At 59.4% G+C, this 25,175-nt stretch overlaps 1 protein-coding gene across 6 annotated transcripts in view; it reads left to right on the top strand.

Moving 5' to 3' along the window:
- LOC138822727 (FYVE, RhoGEF and PH domain-containing protein 5-like) overlaps positions 1–25,175 on the top strand; it is a 58,476-nt gene that overhangs the window by 12,497 nt on the left and 20,804 nt on the right. For all 6 annotated transcript variants that reach the window (XM_070015635.1, XM_070015636.1, XM_070015632.1 and 3 more), the window contains exons 3-5: positions 14,024–14,153; positions 21,031–21,089; positions 21,193–21,223. In XM_070015635.1, the coding sequence (XP_069871736.1) occupies positions 14,024–14,153; positions 21,031–21,089; positions 21,193–21,223 (220 nt within the window). The remainder of the gene's footprint in view (positions 1–14,023; positions 14,154–21,030; positions 21,090–21,192; positions 21,224–25,175) is intronic.

Genomic DNA, 25,175 nt, shown 5'->3' with positions numbered 1-25,175 from the left:
GGCATCCTGACAGACCTGTGGTTCTGCAGGGAGAGGCCGGCCATGCACACACTCTGCTCCGTGTCAGCGCCGTGGCTGCTGAGAGAAAAAAGAGGGAAAGAAGTAAAGTGTTAGGAAGCGCCGCTGGAAGGGGTGTAACACCGCGGGCAGGGGTGGCTTCTTGGAGGAGGGGACACAGGAAAATAAAGATGAGCAGACATCTTGGGGACAGCATCCAGGGAGAAGGAACAGCAGGGGCTAAGGCCCTTGGTCCTGAGACTGGAGTCCTTGGGGGGTTTGTGGACAGGCCAGGAGACTGGGGAGGTTGGCAGGCAGAGTGACAGCGATTGGGGGCGGGGCCTGGTGGCACCTGAGAGAGGGGTGCCACTGGAGGGAAGCTAGACCCTGCGGTAATGGGGATCTGTGGTAATGGGGATCTGTGGTAAAATCCGGGATCTGTGGTTATTGGGGATCTGCGGTAATCCAGGCCCTGAGGTAATGGGGACTCTGCGGTAATGGGGATCTGTGGTAATCCGGGATCTGTGGTTATTGGGGATCTGCGGTAATCCAGGCCCTGAGGTAATGGGGACTCTGCGGTATTGGGGATCTGCTGTAGTTGGAATCTGGAGTGCTGATGGACACGGGATGTTTAAGGCTTGGTCCCCAGTGGGCACCAGTGGGAGGCGGTAGATCCTTCAGGAAGTGGGGCTAGGAAGGAGGAAGTGAGGTCATTTAGGCTACTGGAACCCCCTCCCTCCTCTTCCTCTTAGCTCCTCAGTTTGAGGTGAGCGTTCTTTGTGAGCTGGCTGTCACCTTAGGTGGTAGCAACAGCGCTGCCAGCCACAGCCTTCAAAACTGAGCAGGATGAGCCTCTTCTCTGCATAAGCTGATGCTCTCAGTGTGGGTCACAGTAACAGCCAACTAACAAGAAGCCAACTAACAGGGCACAAAAATGTTTCCTTATCTGGACTCTGCCAGCCATTTTCCTGGACTTTAGGCTTAGGGTCAGATAGGTGTGATTCAGATGGTAGAGCCGCGTTTGCCACTCACAAGGATTCTCGGACATCAAGACGCGAGGCTAGGGGTCTGCCTGTGGCAGTGTGATTTGGGCTGTGCCTCAGGTCTCTCCCTCCTGTGCCTGCTCTGGTATTTGGGATGAGTGCTCCAAGTTGCGTCTTGAGTCTCTTCCCAGGCGGCTTAGGGGGGCCTGCCCCTGCCCCCCACATCTGAGGGAGGGAAGGAGCCGCAGGGAGCTAGAAAAACTTAAAAATAGATGTGCTGAGTGTGTACTCTACCACAGCAGGGAGTTGTGGATGGTTTTCCAGCAGTGTGTACGCTTGCCCAGGCCTGGCGGGCTCTGGATGGGGTGGAGCGAGGAACGCCACAGACGAGTTACAATGGATGGGGCGTGGCAGGGGAGCCCCTCCCCCTCCCCACCCAGCACAGGCTCTGAGGTGGCCGATGGTGTTCTGGGGGATGGGGGACACAGATGATGGAGCTGGAGGGGCGGTGGCACAGCAGGAAGCAAGCACAACGTCAGATCCATCATGTGTGACTGCAGCGTGGGTGCTGGGCCCCACAATGCCAGGCTGCTGCGTGGGGCTAGAGCGACAGTGTGTGGACAGGGGCCGCTTGTCTCTCTACTGAGCAGCTTTTGGGGGCAGTCAGCCTGGCTTTAGCTTCTAGTAGAAGAGAAGCAGGATCTGTAAGGCAGTAGGTGCTGGAGCAAGGGGAGAGAGAACATCCATCGCCCTATCCCCCCCTCCCCCGCCCCACTTTGCCCCTTTGAGAACCTCCAGCTACAGCTGACCCGCAGGTGTCCCAGTGAGGACGCGAGGAAATGTCCTCATTATCCATATTCATAATCAAGCAGCTCTCTAGACGTCCAAATAGCCAGAGGATGACATAAAACCTGCCCAGAGGAAACAGCAGGGCTGTGGCGGGGACAAAGGGAGGCTGGAATTGCCTCTTCCCGGCAGGAGGCTGGCGCGCTTGTCCCAGGGCAGCCCTGCTCACCGTGCCTCAGAACCACCTCTTCCCACTGAGTTCATGGCCTCACCTGGCTCTGACAGCCCAGGACCACCCGACGGGTGGCACTCGGCCGGTCCTGCCCGCAGTGGCAATGCCATGCCTCGAGCAAGGTCTGGGAGTTGAGACTGGTGTGTGTGTGTGTGTGTGTGTGTGTGTGTGTGTGTGTGTGTGTGTGTGTGTGTGTGTCTGTGTGTCTGTGTCTGTGTCTGTGTCTGTGTCTGTGTGTGTCTGTGTGTGTGTATGTCTGTGTGTGTGTCTGTGTGTGTGTGTCTGTGTGTGTGTCTGTGTGTGTGTGTGTCTGTGTCTGTGTGTGTGTGTGTATGTGTGTCTGTGTGTGTCTGTGTGTGTGTGCGCGCATGCACGCGCGCGCGCCTGGCTTCTGTGTGAACAGAGGTTCTGGGTGTACAGGGCAGGTCTGGTGCTCTAGACACCTTCAGCCACTTGCTTTTCGGTGATTATTTTGGAGATGGAATCTCTCAGACTTTTCTGCCCCAGCAGACTTCAAACTGCGACCCTCCAAATATCAATTTTCCAGAAGGTAGCTAGGATTACAGGCGTGAGCCACTAGTACCTGGCAGAAAGACAGGTCCCACGCCTCTCTATAAAAAACTGCAGATGCAGGGTGAGTGGCTAAAGGCATGGTAAAGCACCAGCCAAGCCAGCAAGCTGAACAAGCGCAAGGCCCTGAGTTCAAACCCCAGTACTGCCCCCCATCAATGTTTCCAACCAATGCCAGTCTTCCACAGGCCCTCCACAGGTCCTCCTGGGCCCCACCAGCCCGCTCTGCCCTCGGGGAGCAGACATTGCCTGGAGGCAGAGCCAAATGTCCCATTGCTGGTCATTCAGTCAGCTGTGTGTGACCTCGGCCAGCCAGAGCATGTGGCGGCTTGGTCCTTCGCCTGGCTGAGGAGTGAACTTGGCAGAGGGAGGTCTAATAGGGAGAGTGGGAAAAAGTAAGAAAGACCCTGTAAGGAAGGTGCAGTTACTGCTTCCTATTTGTCATGGGGAAACTGAGGCTCAGAGCAGGGAATCGGCTGGCCCACGGCCACTGAGTGCCAAGAAGAGCTTTTTTTATTTTTGTAAATCTCAAGAACTTTCCTGCCCAGGTTGGCTTCCAACAGCAATCCTCAGATCTCAGCCTCCCGTGATTATAGGCGTGAGCCACCAGCGCCCAGCTCTTTATCTGTCTTAATGTAACGGAGAGGTCTGAAGCAGGACCTGGGTGCTGTGAGATTCGCATCCAGGAAGGAAAAGCCTGTTCCCAACACCTCCCCTTCCTGCTCAGCACAGGAAGCGGGAGCCCCGCTGTCACCTCCCGGCTGGCGCAGACGCTGAGCCTTTCCATCCGCAGCTCCGGTTGGAGATGTGCCGGGGCTCGGACGGCTGCAAAGAGACCGTTTGGTTGACCTTAACCGGGGCTCCAGAGGACGCTCAGAGGAGCCTCTGTGGCTAAGGCTGGCCCAGAACGTTGGGTGGCCTCCTTGCAGCATGGCAGGCGCACGGGTGGCACGTGCCAGCGCAGTGTTCCCAGAGGGCCGCCTCCCTGCCCGTCACCAGCCCAGCTCCGCCAGCGTCTCCTGGGGGGAGCTCAGCGGGGGAGGGGGCGGGGTGAGCAGTGGGGGTCACAGCGTGGGGCACCAGGACAGGACAGGTGGCGGGGGAGCTGCTGTCGGAAGGCGCCTTGGGGTGTGGGTGCCCATGGGCCCTGCCAGCGCCTCAGTCCCCCCCGAGGCCGTGTGCTCAGGGACCGGAGTGCTGGGCGAAATGGGGCTCCTCCCTAATTTCTGTCACCTCTTCCTGTCTGGTGAACAGACGCTGCCTGTGAATAATTCGGGGTTCTGAGGCGGGAGAGGGTTGCTGGAAGCTGGGCGCAGATGAACAGCCCAGTGATGGAACTCATTCATTCCCTTCCGATAAGATGGCAGGAAGATAGAGGAAAAGGTCACAGAGCAGAGGGCAGGGTAGAACTGAAGACTGACCTTTCTCCCTTATCTGGGAAGGACACCCGTGCACCATGCACTGGCAGGAGCCCGGAGGGGGTCCCAGGAAGTGCAGCCGGCTGGGCGTGATTGAGGGGTTCCTGCCCCCCCCCGCCTCCCCGCATCCCTGCCCCCCACCCCCCGGGGTGCAGGGCACCCAGATCAGGTATCTGCCATCCTCTCTTCCTGCAGAGGACTCTGGCTGTGCCGAAACCCAGATGTTTGGCCCAGGGCCCCGTGGAGCGTCAGTCTGGGGAGCTTTGTCCTGGAGAGGCGTCCCAGCGCGCCCAGACTGCGCATCCCCGTGCTCCAGCGCCAAGTTGTCCTCACAGCAACCCTGGTGTCCCCACCCAGGCCCTCCCCCCAGCGCTCCAGGGGAGCTGCCCGCTCTTCCTCTGAGTGCAGCGCTCAGGCCACATCCATGCCTTGGGCATCCCCCCCTCCCCCCGTGACCGGGGGGACGGCACTTATGAGAGTTGTCTTCTCCCTTCCAGTGTAAGGACCAGGCCTGGTCACAGACACCAGCCACTCAGTGACCCCATCCTGAGCCCCACCCTGCTTCCTCTCAGGCCTGGGAGGGCCCCTCATCTCCTCCCCTACGCAGCCCTTCCAGAGCTCCCCACATACCCCCATTCCATCTCTCAGAACCGGCCACTGGGGTTCTGTCTCAGTCCTGCACACAAACCAAGCGTGTGAGGTCTGTGTCCTGCCCAGCGTCCATGTGTCTGTCTGTGCCCTGCCCGGAGTCCGTGCCCCGCTCTGCCCGTGGCTGTGCTGTGCCCACCTCCTCCCCGAGGGCACACATGGGCTGTCCTTCCAGGCCGTGCCTCCTCTGGCATGGAGCTGCATCTTTCTTGTCCCCACGGTGCGTCTGCTCTGGTCCCGGCCTAGGCACGCCTCTGGCTCCTGCCGTGGCTGTGTGTGTGCGTCCCGGAGCCCTGGACCCCTCCATGCTGCGCTCTCCATGCACTTAACTCTGTCGGTGTCCTGCCCGCTGGACTCGGAGCGGGCGCAGGCGGGTGTGAGCTGGTGGACGAGGGCCGGCCCCTGCATCCCGGTGCCCCTGGGGTCACGTGGGTCACCCCCGTGAGCCTGCAGAGCTCTGCTGCTCCCTCACCCTGCAGAATGTGAGGCCCTCAGCGGTGTGCTCTATTTATATTTTCTTAATTTAAAAATCCCCGCGGGTGCATCCTTGGTGTTTCTTCTAGAACAAGAGACTCTAAATCAGTTGCCTCTGTTCTCTTCACTAGATTTATTGTCGCTTCTCTTTGGACTGTGGTTTGGATGGAAAGCGGGGTCCTCGTCCCAAACATAGCACAGCCTGGGCCCACGATGGGGCCCCGGGCCTCATGAGCAAGCTGCTGGGAGCTTTGAGCGTGAGAAGACTGGAGGCCGGGCACTGGGCCGGACGCCCCCACACGTGGGCTTTCCCTTGTTCCCTTGAAACCTGGCCTGGGCTGCTCACCCCTGTCAATGGACGCCCTCTTGGAGGCTGACACCTGAGCCTGGCCTGCTGCAGACCACTCTCTGTCCAGGGTCCACAGAACACCAGCCGAAGGTCCCAACCTCACCCCCTCACCCTACAGGGGACCTGGCGGAGTTCACCGTGGGTGAGGTCATAGCCCCTGCCCTGGGATGGGGGTGGAAGGAACATGCTACCAAACCTGCACCTCTGTGTCCAGAGGGCTCACCTACTTTCCCCTGAGTTTCCCAGAGGCCCAGAAAGACTCATGGCCGCCCAGGGGTGTTAGTTTTCCTCCCTACAGTGCACTTGAAAGAAGTAACTGAAAGAAGGAAAAAGTTACTTGGGCTCTTCTGCTCTTGAGCCTGTGGTAGAGGGGCCTGGTGAGGAGACTCCTCAGCTCATGGGAGCCAGGAAGTGGGAGGGCAGAAGGAGGGAGAGGAGAAGGAGAGGAGAAGAGGAGGGACCAACCAGTTCTACCTTCAAGGCCTCCAGTGACCTCCCTCCTCGGCCAGGCCCGACCCTGGACCCCCCCGGGCCTGCCCTGCTGAGGATCCTCTGTGAGTGAGTCTATTGATGGGGGGAGCCCGCATATGGACCACTAGCTGGGGACCAAGTGTTCCACACGCGGGCCCATCTTACCAAACCCTAACCCCAACACTGGGTCTGCACAGCCAGGGGAGCTGAGATTGGAACTGGAGTCCCCCGACCCTCCACCTTAATATATGCCTTTAGAGAATCTGTCATTACAACGTCAGGTGGCCAGGTACTGTCTGGGTCTGGGGGTGGGGCTCAGAAATCTAGGTTTATTTATAGGCTCCACTTGCCTTTTCAGTTCCCCCTGAAACCATTTCTTACTGCATGAGGCTCTTCCTTAACTGGCTTCAGTAGATGTCACCCCCTCAGTCAGGCCGCTTTCAAGAATCTGGAGCCAGACTGGAGGCAGAGGGGGAATACTGGCACCTGGGGCCCCTCTGTTTGTCTAAAGGAAGGGACAGGGGAAGGTGCCTTCAGGGACAGCCAGACCAGACATGTAGACACAGGTTGATTAGGGGTCAGATGGGTGAGATTTAAAGCCTTGGCTCACACCTGGAGTTCCAGCTACTTGGAAGATGAAGATCGGGGATTCACAGTTCAAGGCCAGCCGGGTACCGGTGTGAACTACCTTCTCAGTCACAAGCTTGCACTGTAGCACATGACTTGGAGGCTCTTAACTGAGTCTGAGCCGAGTGTGTGTGTGTGTGTGTGTGTGTGTGTGTGTGTGTGTGTGTGTGTGTGTGTGTGTGTGTGTGTGTGTGTGTGTGTGTGTGTGTGTGTGTGTGTGTGTGTGTGTTGGGGGGTGTGAAGACAGGAGCCAATTGGTATCCGAAGCATCTCAGCCAGGGGCCTCCAGTGTAGGGGGTTGAACCCTGGGGCCGGCGCTGCCTGCCTGGAGACACAGTGTGCGGAGCCTGGATTGAGAAGCACACGTCCCGGGCTGCACCCTGACCGGGGGGGGGGGGGCGAATGAGCCCCCACGTGGGAAGAGGGTGTGACGGGGAGCTTGTGGAGTGGGGGCCCCGCAGGTGGGGAAGGCAGTGGGGGTTGGGGAGCTGCTCCAGAGATGGGAGCCCACAGCCACACCTCTGGGTCCATTCCCAGGAGGCTGCCCTCCTCCCATCGTTGTCCCCCCCCCCACAGTGATGCTTCCAGCTTGTTTCAAAGAAGACTGTGGGGTGTGTCCGCACATGGGAGAAAACATGCCCTGTGGGCCTGGGGCTCTGGGGCTCTTCCGAGGGGCAGAAAAATGGCTGCAGGAGGGGGACACACCCGCTGGGCTCCGTGTTTCTGCTCATTGTCTCCCTTCCGGCACTTTCTTTCGTCCCCACGGAGTGCTCTGTGGATGTGTGGTTTCCCCCGCCTTGCTTGGAGCGGTCCGTCCTGGGTGTGGTGGGGGTGAGGCAGCCATTCTTAGAACCCATGTTTCAAAATAATTACTGACCAGAAAAAGCAGGCTTGGCTGCAGCGCCCGTGAATACGTCCAGATCCCCCCGCAGGCCCCCAGGAGCGGCACGCGATGCAGGGACGCCCCGCAGTGCCCCCCACCCCCACCCCCGCCAGCCCGTTCACTGTTCGGGCTCACGCGGGGCATGGTGGAGCATCGCCAGGCACAGGTCCGGTTGGCTGTAGCTGGGGGACCCCCTCCCCGCCTTCCCCGGAGGTGGTGGGCAGTCCGCAAGCCGGAGAGGCGAGAACTCACTTTGCGGGCTGTGGAGGGCTGGGCTCTGCTGAGCTGGAGGGCAGGGAAATCCACGGCCACCATTCTCCACGCCTCCCCCGCCCCCCTGCCCTGGTTTGCCTCGGTGATGCGGGGCTGTAATGGCCGCCTGGAGGCAGTGTCACCCGGAGGGACACAGCAGGCAGGCAGCTGGCCAAGCGGACAGCTCTCCTGGTCGCCATGAGATGAAGGCCACCCAGAAAGGCGTGGGGGTCGTGGCTGAGGGTGTGTGGGGGCCATGTGGTTGGCAGCTGTCCGGCCTGTCGTCCAGTACCTCATTCGCGGCCGTGGACCTCTCCGAGGGCTCTTCTGCGGGGGGCTCCTTGATCGCCTCGCAGCCCCCCAGCAGCCGTGCGCAGAGTGGAGCTCTCGCTCTTCGTCCCACTTTTCACGTGGGAAGAACCGAGAGGCACAGGCAGGACGTGGATTTGTCCAAGGTCACAGGTGACTGGCTGACAGAGCGCAACTCCCCCAGCCTTGCTGACTCTGAGCGCCCCCAGCCTTGCTGACTCTGAGCACCCCCAGCCTTGCTGACTCTGAGCGCCCCCAGCCTTGCTGACTCTGAGTACCCCCAGCCTTGGCTGACTCTGAGTGCCCCTGGGGCTGGTGCACCCCACTTCCCAGGGCTGTCGCCGGAGTCCCGCTGCTGTCGCGGCCGGGTGGTCGGCGCTTCGCTGAGTGAGCACTGGCACACACAACGACTGCGGGTCCTGGGTTTGTGGAACCCACTACATCCTCGCCACCGATGCCGCTGCGTTTACCAGGGGGATCCTGCCCAAGCTGGCACAGCTGGTAGATGGTGGAGAACCAGGGTTTAGAAACCCAGGCAGGTCCCTCCCACGCCTCACTTCTGACCCGTTCCTCCTTTCCAGGGCTCCTGGGGTGCCGTTGGTGTGCGGAGATTCTAGAACGCAGAGACGCCTGAGGTGTGAGCCTGTGCTGGGGTTCAGAGATGAGTGGTGTTGACCCCCCGTCTTGCCCTGGCCAGCCCCTCGGCTCCCTCCTTGTGCATCCTGCGTGGCCCATCTGAGGTGCAGGGCACCCGGGGTCCCGCCTTAGCACTGGGCGCTGTTGCTCTGGCCCCCGGGAAAGCCTGGGGCCCTGGCCAGCCATTGTGAGCTGGGCTCTGTGCTCTGTGGGCAGCTGGGTGTGGGCCGGCATGCCAGGCCCTCCCCGGGGAGGAAGTGTCCCTGTTGACAGGAAATGCAGGACAAGGCTTGGGAGGTGTGTGGAGGAGGAGCAGAAAGCCGCTCTGAGCGCTCAAGACCTGTCTGGGCTCTGGTGGGTGGTCCTCTTCCCACCCGGATGTCCAGGCTTTTTGTGGTGGAAGGAAAAGAGTGCCATATTCTAGGCATTTCCTCCATATAGCCACACCTGAGAGCGGGGGGGGGGGGCTGGCATGGGGGCCCTGCACGCTGGAGGCTCCCCGGAAGCAGGCTCCCCATCTGCCCGCCCTCCCCCCTGGCTCTGGCTTCCCCACCAGCAGTGCGGTTGCTGCCTTGCTGCTGCTCTTACCAGTGCTGGAGGCCGCAGGGAATCCTGGGATGTGCAGGCTCCTGGCCGCCTAGCACCAAGTGGAACCGGTGGGGCTCGGCAGCAGCTGCCAGGCCAGGACACGTTCTATACCTACAGTGTGGAGGGCCATTGAAGGCGAAGGGTAGACAGCTAACAGCCGAGAGCAGGGCAGGCTGCCTGGGGTAGCCCAGGTGGACCTGGAAAGCCAAGGTCCTCAGCCAGGAGGTCTGGCTGCTGGGCAAAGATCGGGTCAACAAACTACGCCATGCTGTCCACTCCCAGGCCGGATAGGACGCCATTCCTGCCCTAGGCTTTATGGGCTCTTAAAGCCCTTTGCAGAGAGTTCCAGAAACCAGAAAGTGCTTGTTCCCTGTTTGAGGGGGGATTGGGAGGCAGGTGGCCCCTGCGATCATCTCTGTCTGTCTGTCTGTCTGAGCCTGTGTGATGGGTTCTCTATGGGCCCATCTGGGCATCCTGTTCTACATTCGGGTGTTTGTGTCAAGTCTGTGGACCGCCCACACGTCATAATCCCTTGAGGGCCCAGAGCCCCATGCAAGGTGTCTCCTTGCTGTCCTTGCGGACCAGGGGCATAGAAGTGACTCCCACCGTGAGCCTTGCTTGGTGTTACGCCTTGTGGCAGGCAGAGCAAGGGATTGAACCTCTTAGAGCCTCAGTTTCCCCTCTGTGTGGAGATGATGACATACGGGTTCCTCCCTCTAAGCTGCCTTCAGGATTAGACCTGCTGTCCCTGCAGCAGCTGGGTGTGTGGCTGAGAAGCACAGACCAGCCCTAAGCAGGTGGCTCTGGACCCCTAGCAACTGTGTTCAGATCTACTCTGCGTCTGTGTCTCCTTCTGAGGTGTTGGATGTAATTAGCCACAGGAGAGAGAGAGGAGGCGCAGAGAGAGAGGAGGAGCAGAGAGAGGAAGAGAGAGGAGATGGAGAGAGGAAGTGCAGAGAGAGGAGGTTCGGAGAGACTGGAGGCATGGGGAGGGGAGGCTCGGGTGCAGCCACTGCAGCGTGATCGCTCAGAATAGGGAGGGACTGTTTCAGATCATCCCACCAGGACCCGATCCGCACCCCAGCGTAGCTTCTCTGTGGAGTGCATTGGAGGGTTCGCGTCCTCCTGGGTGTAGTGCGGGGGGTGAGGGGGCTCCCTGCCCTCCCTGCTTCTCCCATGGTCCAGGTTATTTTGGACCCCGAGCAGAGACGGGGACAGCGGTGTACCGTGCTGCATCCTGCAGGGGAGGCCTGTGATGGGAAGTCAAGTGACCAGTGACCTGACTTAAAAGGCCACGTGACAGGACTCACGGAACAGAGTTCCTCAGCCTTGGGTGTCAACCTTTAGAAGCGCGTCTTACTTTACAGGGACGCTCAGCCGTGTCGCATGGCAGCTGGGACTGAGGCGGTGGGCGCTGCTCTGTTACTGAGCCGGATCTTCAGCTCAAACCACAGCAAAACCAAATTGCTGAGACTGGGCTGAGCAGATCACACGTTCACTGATTTCTGCGTCATCTCTGCGGGTCCACACATAAACCCTGGGGATGGAGGTGTCATGGTCCAATCCACGTCACAGGGGAGGAAACTGAGTCTGGGATCACTGAGGCCTGTGGTCATTGGGCAGATAAATAACAGAACTGTGCCTGGCTTCAGTTCATCACATTCTAAACCCCGTGCCCTTGACTTGTTCCTCCCCTGCAGAGAGGCGATGATATGGGGCCCTTGGTGGTGGCTAAGTCAGGCCCGGGCACCGATGGTGTGGCAGGTGCTCAGAGTCAGACACACAGGCCACTGGCTCTGCCGCCCACATCAGCACCGAGAGTTCCACATGGCTGAGTGTTAGCTTTCTGTCACTGTCACTAAACACTCGAGAGAACTTACAAAGAGAAAACATCTGCTGGCTCTGTGTTGGAGGCGCCTGTCCGTGATCACGTGGCCCAGTTGCTCTGGGCCATGTGATCTCTGTGCCCGGTGGGAGGGCGAAGATGAAGAAGTTTGACACATGGACTGGATGTAGAGAAATCCGACCCCTCATAGAACCACAGAAGCAGTGGGCAGGAAGCATGGCCACGTCACTGGTGGCCGTTCCCGGCTGTGGGGCAGCGTCACTGTAGGAGTGAGCAGTTCCCCTGCAGCGTGCGCACCTGAGACGTGAAAACACGTCTACACCGGGTCTGTGTGCAGTTGACCCCAGCAGCATCATTCACTGTGGCAGAAATACACTCAAAATGCCCACCACCTGAAAAGCGGATAGACTAAACACATAGCCTGTCTCTACAGTGGCATATTACTCATCCAGGAAAAAAGGGAGGAAGGGCGGATGCATGTTGTCATGCAGATGAGCCTTGAAAACATTAGTCTGAGGGAAGGAAGCGAGTCTACAAAAGGCCTCTTTCCAATTCCACTATGTGATGCCCAGAATAGGAAGTCTGAAGAGTCAGGAAGAAATGGTGCACTCCTGTAGTCCCTGCTACTCCGGAGGGGAGGTTAGGAGAATCCCAGTGGAGGCAAATGCAGGAAGAAGTTCGAGACTCTGCCTGAAAAAACAACCTAAACGCAAGAGCACTGGGGACGTGGCAAACACTGGGGACACCTGCAAACACAAGAAGACCCTGAGTTCAGTTCTCAGTGTCACAAAAAATAAAGGAGTAGGGTAGGGGTTGCCCGAGGACCTGCAGGAATAGGGGTGGGTGTTAAGGGGGGTTGTTTGGAGGTGAATGGCACTGTTTGACAGGGGGAAATCTCATGGCAGGCGAGCCATAGCTCATTAAAGCGGTGTGAAAAAGGAAACAGTCCTCCAAAGGTGGGGCTGCGCACTGGGGACATCACACGTCAGCGCAAGCATGGCCTGGGTTTTTACTCAGTGAGAAATGGAAATCAAGTTTTCTACACAGCCTCCCCTCCTCACTGTTTCTGGGAACCATTAAAGGCTGCCCCTTGGCTGACCCTCCAGGAGGAACGAGCGCCCAGCTCTCTCCAGACGCAAGGCTGAGCTCAGAGCCTGGTCCTGGCCGGCCGGCCTGGCGAGCGATGCCTGCGGCCCCGAGCAGCTGCGTGCTCTGGGGGTTTGGTGCTTGAGCCCTTCAGTCCGTGCCCACCTCCACTTTACAGATGTGGACACTGAGGCCAAAGCCCCGATTTCCTCGTGGGTCGGCGGTGGGTTCCGGACCCCCCCAGGCCTTCTCGCTGTACCACAGGGAAGACCCGCAGTGAGCAGTATCTGCCCATGTGGGAAATGGCGGGCGGGGGGCAGCTTAAAGCACCGAGGAAGTGCCAGGACTGCGGAGGCCGCTGGAGGGGGCACGGGGCTCGGGGCACAAGGGTCCGGGGTGTGGGGAGGAGTCCTCCCGCTTCCCTTCCCCCGCACCTGATCTCCCCGCTGGGCGGTCCAGTGGGAGCCGGTCCATCTGTGGTCTGCCCTCGGTCCTCGCTCATGCTCGGAGGACGGGGGCCAGGGCCGAGGTGTCTCCCGGGAGGAGCTGCCTTGTCCCTGAGTGAGCGCTTGGCCCCTTTGGCGGGGCTGGGCTTCCAGGCAGGCTTGGAGAGCAGGAACTTAGTGCTCAGAGCTGGGCACAGTTACAAAGCGTCGTCCCCCACGTGCGGACACACGGCGTCTTATGACTTCGTGGGTTGTTTGAGGTCACGGCTCCCAGCAGCCCTGATTTCTACCCCCTTTGGAGCACAGGGTACGGGAAAAGCAGGCTGGAGAGTGAGCACTCGGCCCTCCCGTGGGCTCCCCCAGGCTGACCAGAGTGGGCTCCCCCACTCCGTCCAGGCAGTGACCCCCTCCACCACTGTCCCAGCTGCCCCCCCTCACTTGGTAGAGAAGAAACAGCGAGAGGGTGCGTGACTTCCCTCTCTCTGAGGCCAAAGCTCTAAGCCTCTTGGTCACTAGGCTCAGAGCCGAGCCGCCTGGCCCCAGGCCTCTTCCCCAGCACGTGACTCCCCGGGTGAGCGCCTGCAGGGCTGGGGTCACGTGACCCTGTAGTGACCACATGTCCAGGGTATGTTCTGGAAAGCAGCAGGTATAAAGGAAGTGTCGGGGGCTCTAGACATGGCCCTGGGCCACGGTGATGTCCACGGGAGAGCAGATGAGCTGCCGCGGCGGCGCACCGAGGTGGCCCGCGCTTGCACCTCCTTGTGGGCTAGCCTGGTCAACTCACCCCACAGTGCCCTGCCGTCCACTCTCCTCCTCCCCTCCGTGCCTCTCTGCCAGCCTTCCGCACGGAGCTCGGTCATCCTCATCTCCCCCGTGCCAGCCCCACGCAGTAGGCGCTCGTCAGGCCTTTCAGAATCTGTGAGGGGACGGCGGGAGGGAGGGAAGGAGGGAGGGCCAGCAGGTGCTGAGCCCCTACCACCCGTGCCCCGGCAGGCCAGGGGGCGTGGATGCCGTGTGGTCCAGGTGGAAAGGCCACCCTGGCGTGTGACTTGGCCGGGCTGGGGCTGGGACGCACAGCCCTGGCTTTGTCCAGACCACCTTGTGTCCGTGTTCCAGGCCTCTGGGCCTCTGAGGGCCGACGCTGCTATCAGACCAGGCCCGGTCAGGCCCTGAGCTGGGGGGGTTGAATGTCTGGTACCCTCGAGGTGACTCTGGGCCTTTCCCCGCCGTCTCCACGTGCGTCTTTCGTAGCGTGTAGCAAGGTATCGGGGCTGCGGTGAGCCTGGCACAGTGGGAGCCCCGCCCGGAGGCCGGCGTGGCCGGGTGGTCCTCACACTTGCTAAGAGCTCGTGGCATGGCCGGGTCACCTCGCTTCATCCCTGTAAGTCAGCGGTTCTAACCTCTGTCCCCCTCTCTGCCCAGTGCCTACACGGAGCCCTACAAGGTCTGTCCCATCTCCGTGTCCCCCAGAGATGACGTCACATCGGATGAAGAGCAGGGGAGCTCAGAAGAGGAGGACAGTGCCCCAAGAGACTCCAGCCTTGCACCCAAGGTAGGCAGCCCCAGGGGAGACCAGGCCTGTGAGGGTGAGGGAGGAGGAGGTGGAGGGAGCACAGAAGCCCCCCCCCCGCTCTGTGTGGAGGGAGCTGGCGGTGCCAGGGCCCTGGTCCCCTCCACACGCCGGGTCTTAGACGGGCAGCCCTAAGGAGCACCAGCACCACGGCCCTGCCCAGGATGGGAGGCAGGCTGGCTGCTTCCACGGACGCCCTCAGACACGGGAGCGGGGGGCTCTCCAGGGCCTTTGGGGGGAGTGGCTACAGCTGTGTGGTCTGAGTCAGGATAGACCTGGTGTGCGCTGACCAGGTGCTTTCATTCGCCTTTGCTTGTTTTTGTTTTTTGTTTTTATTGAGATTAAGTGATTACATAAATTGCACAAAATTCACAGTACTGTGGGAGAGTGATACTCAGTCACAGACGCGGTGAACCTTCACAAGGCAAATTGTCATTATCATGGTCTAGAAAGCTTATGGGCTCTACAAACGTGGACCCTACAACTATTTCTTCCACATCGGGTGGGATGTACATTTCTTTCCTCTTGCTTAGTGTGAGCTGTTCCCTCTTTCCCTCTCATTCCCCCCCTCCCATCGCTGCCTTGAGCTGCTTAGTTCATTTTCATCAGTGTCCAGTGCAGCTGATGGCCCCTCCGCTGTATTGTTTCCGTTTCCCTCTGATTCTGTGCCCTCCGCCTACCTTCCCTTGGATGTACACACACACATATATATACCATATGTGAGATCAAGACTGTGGGGTCATCTAGAAATGACAGGACAAATGAAGAGGAGGTCCTTTGTTTCTTGAGTCCTGTTCACTTTGTCATATCTCCTCACATGCCTTTGCTTTTGAGGTGAGGCCTTGCTAACTTCGCCCTTAAACTGAAGACCCCCCTGCCTCTGCATCCGGAGTAGCTGGGATTACTGACGTGCTACAGTTTTTATGGCTGCGTGTTATTCCTTGAGCAGTGTTATTGGTTATCTGGCCATCCTGACAGAGGGACATTTATTGTGTGTCTGATTCGTTTGCTGTGCTGTTCACCAGCAGATGGCGGTAAGCGCATTCGTGTGCAGGAGGGCTGTCCAAAGCCAACCACCCGCCCAGAGCCCTTCGGGGCAGGTGTCCTGCTGCCCAGGAGGCTAGCAGCAGCACGCTGCTGGCTAGCTCCTCATACCAGGCAGCAAAAGGCAGTGCGGGGCCTCCCACACCTCCTCCCCGAGGGGCTGGTGGGGTGGGAGCCAGAGGAGGCTTGCCCGCTCCCAGCCTCCCATCATCCCTGGGTTGAAGAGCTTCATTTCTCCAAAAGGCAAAGGCCTAGCTACATACCAGTAGTTCACACCTGTAATCCCAGCTACCCAGGACTCAGACATCCTGACCGAGGTTCGAGGGGATCCTGGGTAGTAAAGTTTGACAGACTCCACCCCCAAAATAACCAGCCAAAAAGCAGTGGTAGGGGCTTGGCTTAAATGGTACAGCACCTGCCACAGAAGCTCAAGGCTTCTTAGGGAAGGAACACACAGGCACAGAGCCTATGTGCCTCTGATCATATAAAATAATATTTATCGAAATGGACTCCAGGAAATGGAAGCAGGAGGTGTTTTTTGTCTTTGTTGTTTTTCATTTCTTTTTGTCTTTTGTTTTTTCCTTTATCCGTCTTTGGGACCGCGAGGGTAGAGCACAGAAATGGAGGGACGAAGGGTGAGCAGGTGCGGCAGTGGTGCTCTCTGACACTGTGTTGGAAATGCACTACACGACGTGTGGGTGGGGAGGAGAGGGGAACACTGGGAGAGAGCGAGGAAAGGGGTGGCACTGTCCAGCAGGCCTCTGCGGCTCTGGCTGAACTCAAGCCGCAGTCCTTGAATCTGCAGCCACGCTTGGCCCCAAGTTGAGGATCTTCCCGAGCCCTGTCCAGGGTTCAGCATCACTGACTGCTCCGTGCTGTGCACATTCGGGCATTCGCTACCGTGGAGGCAGCTCGGACCTTGCCCAAGCCCACGCGTCTCCTGACCCATCTACGCCAGTTCCTTGGTGTTGCCACTCAGTGGCTCCTGGTCCTCCCTTTTTCTGGAAGGGCGTGGATTTGAGGCGTGCTGACTGCTCGCCCCGCTGTGGTCTGCCCTCCCAGGGGCTGCGGGACTATGCCCCTCCCCCCGATGAGGGGCGAGGCTGGGCAGGAACCCCAGGCAGCCAACTCCAGAGGTGGAGCTGGGCCGCGTGGCCACTCTATAACCTTACACGACAGCTCAGCTCCTGGGTCTCACAGAGGTTCAGAGAGCCTTTTCATTTCCTGATGTATTTATTCATGATGGTAAGTTACACCTAACCTTAATCACCGTCCCGGTGACCTTGACCACATTTTCAGAGCACAGCTCAGTGGCATCGGGCGCGTTGCCGGTGTGACGTCACCACCAGCTGTCTCCGGAGCTCCCGCCACCGCCCCAGCCCTGCGCCCCCCGCGCCCCTGGCTCTGTCTGCTTCCATGAGTTGGGCTAGTCTGAGCCCCCGGCACACGAGTGGAATCGGTGCTGTGTCCTGTTTGGGACGGGCTGACTTCGCAGGGCAGCCTGGCGCGTCCGTGTGGGCTGGCGGGCTCTGCTCTGGAATCCCTGGTCTGTCCCATGGCTGGACCATGTTTCCTTTTCTTTTTCAATTGTGCCAGTCCTGGAATTTGAACTCAGGACCTGCGTGCTGTTCCTGAGCTTTTAAAATCAAGGTTGGTGCTCTACCATTTGAGCCATAGCTCCACTTTGAGATTTTTTTTGGGGGGGAGGGGAAGCTTTAATTGGAGATAAAAGTCCCACAGACGTTTTCTGCCCAGGCTGGCTTCAAACCTCGATCCTCAGATCTCAGCCTCTTGAGTAGTGAGAATGACAGGTGTGAGTCACCAGCGGTGGTCACCAGCTTAGACCACTTTGGGTTTTTTTGGTTGATGTGGTAGCAGCTGTGGCCCCGGGCGTGCAGGGGTCTGCGCTCGGATCTGTGCGTCCACACAGGCGGAGCGGGGACTGGATCTTTACTAGTCCTGGTTTTCCGTTTTTGAGACCTGCCACACAGTTTCCCAGCAGCCGTGTGTCCTTGTTACAGGCAGAAGGGTTCCGCTGCCCTCCCCGCTCCCGATTTCCCAAGGCCTGAGCCCCCGGCCCGGCCTCACATTCTGTGCCCTTGGCTGGGCAGCAGGGGCCGCATGCCGATGGCATTCCCGCAGCAGCCGTACCAGCCCACCCCACACCCCTGAAGCCCCACAGACACCGAAACTCGGCCCATGACGAACTGTGAGACCCTCTTGTGTTTGCCCTGCTGGACGTTGGCACCAGATTTGAGTCCCTGATGTTTTGTGTTCTTATGGCTATATCTTAAACACAGACCAAATACAACTCAGCTGCTGCCTCGGCCCTTGGCCAGGCATTGCGAAGGATGTAAAAGCAAGCCAACCCCAGGGCCTTTTGCACTTGCCATTTCTTCCACCGAAGCATTCCTTTGCCCCCATGTGTCTGGCTGTTAAACGCTGCTTCGTCGGGGAGCCCTTCCCGGCTCTGCGATCTATGGAAGCATTCCTGCTCATTTCCTCCTCCTGAGATTTAGTCTTTATTTTTCTGCCCGCTTGCATACCGCTTGCCTTTCCCAGAAGGGCAGGTGCCGCGGGTCTTCTTCACAGCTGTGTCCCTGCAGCCCCGCACATAAAAAAGCATTCCATCCATAGCTCCAAGGAAACTAATAAACAACTGAATGCATTAGACTCACCCTGGCTCTCGAGGCAGGAACACGGACACCAGCGCCTGACAGTTTAATGAAATGGAAATGCGGGCCTTGCTCCCGTGAGCCGCTCAGCCCGTGCGCCGCCACGGCAGCCACTCAGCCCTGCATCTTTATTGCCGGGCGCATCGCCCCAGCTCCCCAGGCACCCCACGGGGCAGCTGCGAGGCTGCTGGGTTCTGTGCGGGACCTTAGTAGTTTGAGGTTCTGGTAGGGCCGTGTGCATGTGTGTGTGTGTGTGTGTGTGTGTGTGTGTGTGTGTGTGTGTGTGTGTGTGCACGTGCGTCTTGAAGTGGCAAAAGAGGGGAAGAAGAACTGGGGTCGCTGCTTCCTCCTCCCCAGGGCAGAAGAGAAAGACTACGTGATCCCTGAACCTACTGGGGCCCCTCCGGAGGACGGGCCAGGGGGCCGGGGGGCCCTGGCTACTGCCTCATGCCATACTCTGCAGCCTTGCCTGGTCCATTCATGTCCCGTGCCAACTGGGTGGTAGCTTCCAGCGCCACGGAGCTCAGGATGCTTGGAACAGGGCCCTGCTTCCCTCGGAGAAACAGTGTGGGACCCAGAGCCATCCCTTCCTAGGGCTCCTATGTCCCAAAGTAGACACGAACATCTATCTTTAGGTCCCAGGCACATGCCTGGAATCCTAGCTAGCCATCCAGAAGTCTGAGAATGGGGAGATCGCAGTTGGAGGTCAGCCTGGGTAGAAAAGCCCAAGACTCCATCCCAGGGGCAGGAAGCTAGGCGTGGTGAGGTATGGGTGTCACCACACCACAGTGGAGCCAAGAGCAGGTAGATCGAGCACATTTCTGGGCCAGAATAACTCCCGCAAAGCAGGGCTGAGGTGCGACCCAGTGGTAGAGGGCCTAGCGAGCATGAGGCCCTGAGTTCAAGCCCTATTAGTACCCAAGAAAAAAAAACAGTCTATTTTAACCCCCTTAAAGATAACAAAACCCTCTACATTTTAGCACGAATGTCATGAGGATTGGGTTCATGGCCTCATGCCTGCTAGGCAGGTGCCTCTACCATTTGAGCCACACTTCCAGTCCAGTTTGGTTCTTTTCAAGGTAGGGTCTCACTCTGTGCCCAGGCTGGCCTGGGCTGCCATCTTCCTCGGGTAGCTGGGGACCACAGGCCCAGCCACTGCGCCAGCCCCATAGCTGGGTAACAAGTGCAGCCCAGCTATTGGTTGAGATGGAGGGAGTGGGTTTAAGACCCACTTTATTCCTGGGCTGGCCTTGAACCATGATTCCTTGATCGCTGCCTCCCCAGGAGTTAGGATTACAGGCTAGAGTCACCACATCAGGCTGAATAGCAACTTTTTCTTATGGAGAAACCATAAACCAAGCCAAGCCAAACACGACCGGAAGAGTGGGCCTGGTCTATGGTTTCGGTGAATGTGGTTATGTCTGGGGCTGTGGTTTGTGTCCCCCTCCTCCCCCCCTGCCCCTTGGCTGAGCTTGCTGGACAGCGTGTGCTGGTCACCGCCTGGGAAGAGGGGCCTTCCTGAATCTCAAAGGTCCTTGGACCACAGTGGGAGCCATTCGCAGGTGGGAAACCAGGGTGCAGAGACAGAGCACAGGGCCGGGCCATCTACCTCTGACCCCCGGGAGGAAGGACCGTCCCCTCCAACCTTCCCTGTGCTGGGCCAGCTGCTTTGTCTGCAGCTTGGGGAGGAAGCGCTGGACTGAGCCCCTCGGGACAGCTTTGGGCAGGGGTGGCACAGCGAGGTCCACAGCTATGGCCACGCATGGACTGAGAAATGTGACACTGAACCCCCACCCACCCCCATGCTCCTCAGAGGAGCCCTGTTCCCAGAAGCCCATGTCAACCTCAGCGGGCGTTTATTTCCTGCTTAAACAAACAGCTCCATTAAATGGCCCAGTTGGGCGCCGCCCAGAAGCGGCTTCTGTGCAGCCTTGGGCACCCAGCCTGCCAGCCACCCTCCGTGGCTGTCTGGTGAGGACTCATCCATCATCCCCAGACTTGCTGGAGCAGGCCTGCCCTGCGTCCTTCCCCGAGTCTGCCCCGCCAGAGGGAGGGATGTGCGGAGTGGCTGGTGCCAGTGCTTGTTGATTAGAACAATGACGTAAATGTGCGTCATCCTACTCGCTGCTCAAGGGTGGGAGGCGCGCTCCGCTCCTGGATGAAGCCGCTGACACTCAGCTTACACTGCGGCCGGGCCAGGGTGGACAGGGACCACAGTGCTCCTGATCCCGAGGGAGCGCTTGCCACTGCTCTGAGCCCAGAGAGAACAGCCCTGCCCCGACGCCTGAGGACGGCCGTCCCAGGGGATAGCACCACCCCAGCACCCCGGGACCCCAGCACCCCGGGACCCCAGCACCCCGAGACCCCAGCACCCCGGGACCCCAGCACCCCGGGGATAGCACCACCCCAGCACCCCGGGACCCCAGCACCCCGGGACCCCAGCACCCCGGGACCCCAGCACCCCGGGACCCCAGCACCCCGGGGATAGCACCACCCCAGCACCCCGGGACCCCAGCACCCCGGGGATAGCACCACCCCAGCACCCCGGGACCCCAGCACCCCGGGGATAGCACCACCCCAGCACCCTGGGACCCCAGCACCCCGGGACCCCAGCACCCCGGGTACCTTTTGTTCATCACACACGGTCCCACGTTCTTAGCGCTTCTTATTTTCGTTTCCGTTATATGTTGACACAGGGTCTTTCTGAATATCCCAGACTGCCCTCAAACCCTTGAGCCTCTGCCTCTGCCTCCTACGTAGCTAGGACTCAGGATGGGTGACACCGGCTCAATGTGTCCTGTTTTGTGGTGCTGGAAGTGACCTCTGGCCTTGCTAGTCAGGCCCCTCAGCCCTCATGTATGTTTCAGACGTGAGATGGTGTTGGAATCCTGGCTACCATGCCAACCATCACAGGATGGGTGGGAGCTGGGTACAAAAGCCGGACACCAGGGGTGACAGACACCGTGTGCACAGCCGCAGACCGCCTGGGCCCGCGGGGCTGTGGGCCGCGTGCACCGTCACCTGGTTGTGCCTGGGTGGGTGTGGAGCACAGCACACACCTTGGGTGGTGGCCTGCTGGGGCCTCCCTTTTGGGGTGCTCGTGGCCACCTGGCCTGCTGACGTCCCCGCTGTCTCTGCAGGTGGAGGGGCAGTCCAGGGCCCTTGTCGTCGCGCAGGAGCTGCTGTCTTCTGAGAAAGCGTGAGTGCCGGAGCCGCCGCCGCCGCCTTGAGCTCGTAAATAAAAGCTCCCCCTCCCGGTTTTCCTGGATGAGTTAACGCAGCTCACCCCTTTCCCTCTGCAGATACGTGCAGATGCTGCAGCACTTAGGCCTGGTGAGTTTATCACTTTAATTGTCCCAAACTCAATGCTCGTGTATAAGGCTGGGATGCGGGAGGCAGTCAGCGAGCACAGGCAGTTTCCATTAATGGCTCCGGCCCGCGGCGCCCGCCCGCTTTTCAGTCTCCTGATGGATGTGCCCAGGATGGACACCTTCTGGCGGGGGGGGGGGGGGGGGGTCACATGCGTGTGTCTGTGTGTCTGTGTGTCTGTGTGTCTGTGTGTTCATGGTTCCCTCTTGTTGAGGACAGGAGAATGGATGGAGTATTGCAGACAAAGCTGTGTGATGGAACCCAGGGCCTGGGGCCTGCTGGGCAAGCCCTGTATCCCCCAAGCTCCCCCAGACCCTGTGTTGTCTGCGGTGTGACAGCAGACTGCAGCAGGTCAGGGACCCGGGGCCTTCGTGGTCCCCAGCACTGAGCGGGAGCTGAGGGAATCCCCTGGATAAAGGGCCCTGCCAGCACAGTGCCCACAAAACGGCTGCCGTCTCCTCATGCGTTCAGCTCTGTTCTGTTCAGCTACATTTTTTAGATTTTTTATTTATTTTTGTTTATGTGGCACCGAGGATTAGAACCCAGGGCCTGCCTCAGGCATGCCAGGCAAGCACTCTACCACTAGGTCACATTCCTAGCCCTCCATTTTTTTTTAAACTCTTGCATGAGAACTGGGCACGGCGGCTCACACCTGTGATCCCAGCTGCTTGGGAAGCAGCGATTGGCAGGATCATGGGTGCAAAAACCTGGCAAGTCTCTAACTCAGCTCATAACCCAGGCGTTGGTGGGATAAACCTGTCAGCTACTTGGGACATAAGTAAGAGGATAATGGTCCCAGGCTAGCTTGGCAAAAATGAGAGCCTATCTGAAAAAATAATGCAAAACAAAAAGAGCTACTGGCAGCTGGGCACTGGTGACTCCTGTCTGTAATCCTAGCTACTCAGGAGTCTGAGATCTGATGATTAAAGTTCAAAGCCAGCCCAGGCAGGAAAGTCTGTGAGACTCTCTCTCCAGTTAACTACCAGAAGACTGGAAGTGGAGCTATAGCTGAAACTGGTAGAGAGCTAGCCTTGAGTAAAGGAGCTCAGGGACAGCGCCTAGGCCTTGAGTTCAAGCCCCATGACTGACAAAAAAAAAAATCTCTAGCTGGAGGCAAAATGCCTGGCTAGCAAATGCAAAGCCCTGAGTTCCAGACCCCAGTACCACTGAAACGGGAAGAAAAGGAGAGAGTGAGGAGCTATCTGGCCCTGGAGGGGACATGACCATCAGCCATGTGGAATCTGGGCAGACCTCCCTGAGGGGGTGACCTGAGCCGGGGCGAGGTCACCAGCAGGGGCATGGAAAGAGTCTAGCAAGGACGTGGGACATGCAACAATGTCCGCTCAGCCCCCTGGCCTTCCTCTGAGCATGGGTAAACCATTTGCAGCCTTGCCCCAGCTTGGCATCGGGTCCTACACTGTGTGCGTCTGTTCACTGTCTTCCTGCCGTCGGGGCTGTGCGTGGGTGGGTAGTGACATGGAGGCTCCCAGGGTGACTTGGACAGTGTCACCCAGCCAGGATGGACGCGCGGGTCTCCTGACACCTGCAGGCCACCCACCACGCTTCCTAGCAGCCAAGTATTGCCAGTGCCGTGCTCCCCAGTAGGCAGGGAGCGGCCAGGACCTGGGATGGGGACAGAGTGCTCCTACAGCTGTCACGGCCTGCCCCGCAGGGACAGTGTCCCAGCCTGCCTCTCGCCACATGGGAGAGTCTGGCAAGGGCTTGGGCCGGAGGCCAGCAGAGACCTTGAGATGTGGGTAGGAGGGGAAGCTGCGTTCTGACAGTTGGGAAGCTGCCGGCTGCACAGGAGCCCGTGCAAACACGCCGGGGAGGGGAAAGAGCAAGAGCCCACAAAACCGCCACGCTGCCCGAGGCCTCCCTCCCCTCGGGGCCTCTGCCCACGGAGCGCTGTTTTTATTGATCCAGGCCTCAGAGCCCCTAAGATGAGCAAGCCCCAGACCTCCTCCTGGGGCAGGCCTCTCTCTGCAGGGGGAGCGCGTGGGAGCGGAAGCAGATGCCGTCAGGCCGCTCTGGGGTAAATAGGATGGTGTTGTGCCGAATCTCCAGGAGCTTGGGGGAGGAGGGATTCATGCGGAAGAGGCGCCCTTGGGACAGAGGTGGAGAGACATCACCAGACATCACCATCTCTCGGGGCGGGGAAGGGTGCTCAGGGCAGGGGACTGCTGTGTGCCGGTGCGTCCAGGCCAGGAGGTGGTGTGGGCATGGTGAAACCCGGGTGTTTGGGCAAGGCAGGGGAAGGCTGAGCCAGGCTCAGGCAAAGGGTCCTAAGACCGGATGAAGAGCAGGCGGAGAAGCGTCCGCAGTGCCAGCTCAGGGGCTCGGCCTGTCCCCGGTGCTTAGCGAGTCACTGGCAGTTTGATCAGCTCCTGCCCTTGATTGTCCTGCGTCCTCTGTCTCCAGTCACTGTCCCCGCGCCAGCGGGAGGCCCCTCCCCCACCTCTGGGCGGAGGCTTGAAGGCCTGCTCAGGAGCCTGCGGGGAGGGGAACCCCCCGGGGCACCCCAAGGCCCCTCCCAGCACGCCCTTCCTCTTCCACTCAACCCCACGGGCCTTCCTCTGTCCCGCGTGTCCGCCGGACTCTGCACCTGCTCTTCCCTCTCACCTGGAACAAGGGGTGACCCAGAGCTGGGGGGCTGTGAGGCACCACATGATGGTGCGCGCAGGTCCTCTGTGGGGAGCAGGGGCAGGGCATGGCGGGGCTGCGGGGCCCTGCCTGCGAGGGAGACTCAGAGACCGGGCCACAGATGGCTGGGATGGGGGGGCCGGGGTGTCATCACTGTGGTCAAGGCTGGCTTTGTGGGGACCTCTGTGGGGCTTTCCTTGGGGTCTCTGCATGCCCCCCCTCTTCCGCGCAGCACTGCGGCTGGCGCCAAGAGCAGTTGTCTCAGGAGAGAGCCGGGAGGAAGAGCCTGGCGGTTCTTATGAAGGTGGCCCGGAGGTCAGGAGCCCGGCTTCCCTCCTCTGTCCAGAGGAGGGAAGATCCAGGGGATCTGCCCAAGTTCAGGGGGTGGAGACGAGTCGAGCACCCGGAAGGAGGGAGCTGCAGGTGCCTGCAGCCCAGCCTCATTTGGGGAAGGAGACGGGCGGCATTTTTGGAAGACACCACGTACTCCAGAGACATTTCCATAATTCCATGTCATTGGGGAATGGTGTTTGACTTCTTTGAACGGAAAGCTAATCATGCTACCTTCGGGGGTTTGGATTTATTTTGTGATGTGAAATGAGTCCAGAAGTCAGAGCCTTGGGTCAGATTTGGCAACTGTCTTTCTGTTGTGCCTCATGCACACCAGTAGCTGCTTCGGCTGTAGCCATCGCGTCCGTGTTCCAGGCAGGAAGACGAAGAGGAGACAGCAGAAAAAGTGCCTGTCACCCAGCTTAGTTGCTTGAAAAACTTTTCTGAAATCAGTTTCTTCATCTCACTGGGCCCTTGTGGCTTCAGGAGAGGCTGGAGGGCTGGGAAGGGGGCTCCGTGGTGGAGTGCTCGCCTCGCATGCATGAGGCCCTGAGTTCCATTCCTCTACACCACTTACGCAGAAAAAGCCAGAAGTGGGGCTGTGGCTCAAGTGATAGAGTGCTAGCCTTGAGCAGAAAGAAGCTCAAGGACAGTGCCCAGGCCCTGAGTTCAAGCCCCAGGACTGGCACCAAAGGGGGGGGGGCTGGATTAGCTGGTTGAGAGCTGGTTACGGCTCAGTTTGACTCTGTGGCCTTCCTTGCTGTGTGTTCGGGCAGAAGGAGCAGCAGACAGCTGTGGGAAGCCTTCCTCCTGGGGACGACTAATGGAAACATTCGAGGGCTTTTGAAGAACCGTGTTTACAACCGTTCTCCTGATGTCTCCTCAGCCAAGCCCAGGGTCAAGGGACCGGGGATGCGAGCTTGCCCTGCGGGGAGGGGAGGGA

The sequence above is a fragment of the Dipodomys merriami genome, unplaced genomic scaffold (assembly GCF_024711535.1).
Source record: "Dipodomys merriami isolate MVZ:Mamm:240054 unplaced genomic scaffold, mDipMer1.0.p SCAF_114, whole genome shotgun sequence".
Taxonomy (NCBI): Eukaryota; Metazoa; Chordata; class Mammalia; order Rodentia; family Heteromyidae; genus Dipodomys; species Dipodomys merriami.
Note: the sequence above shows the minus strand (reverse complement) of the source record. Positions and strands in the feature narration are given on the sequence as shown.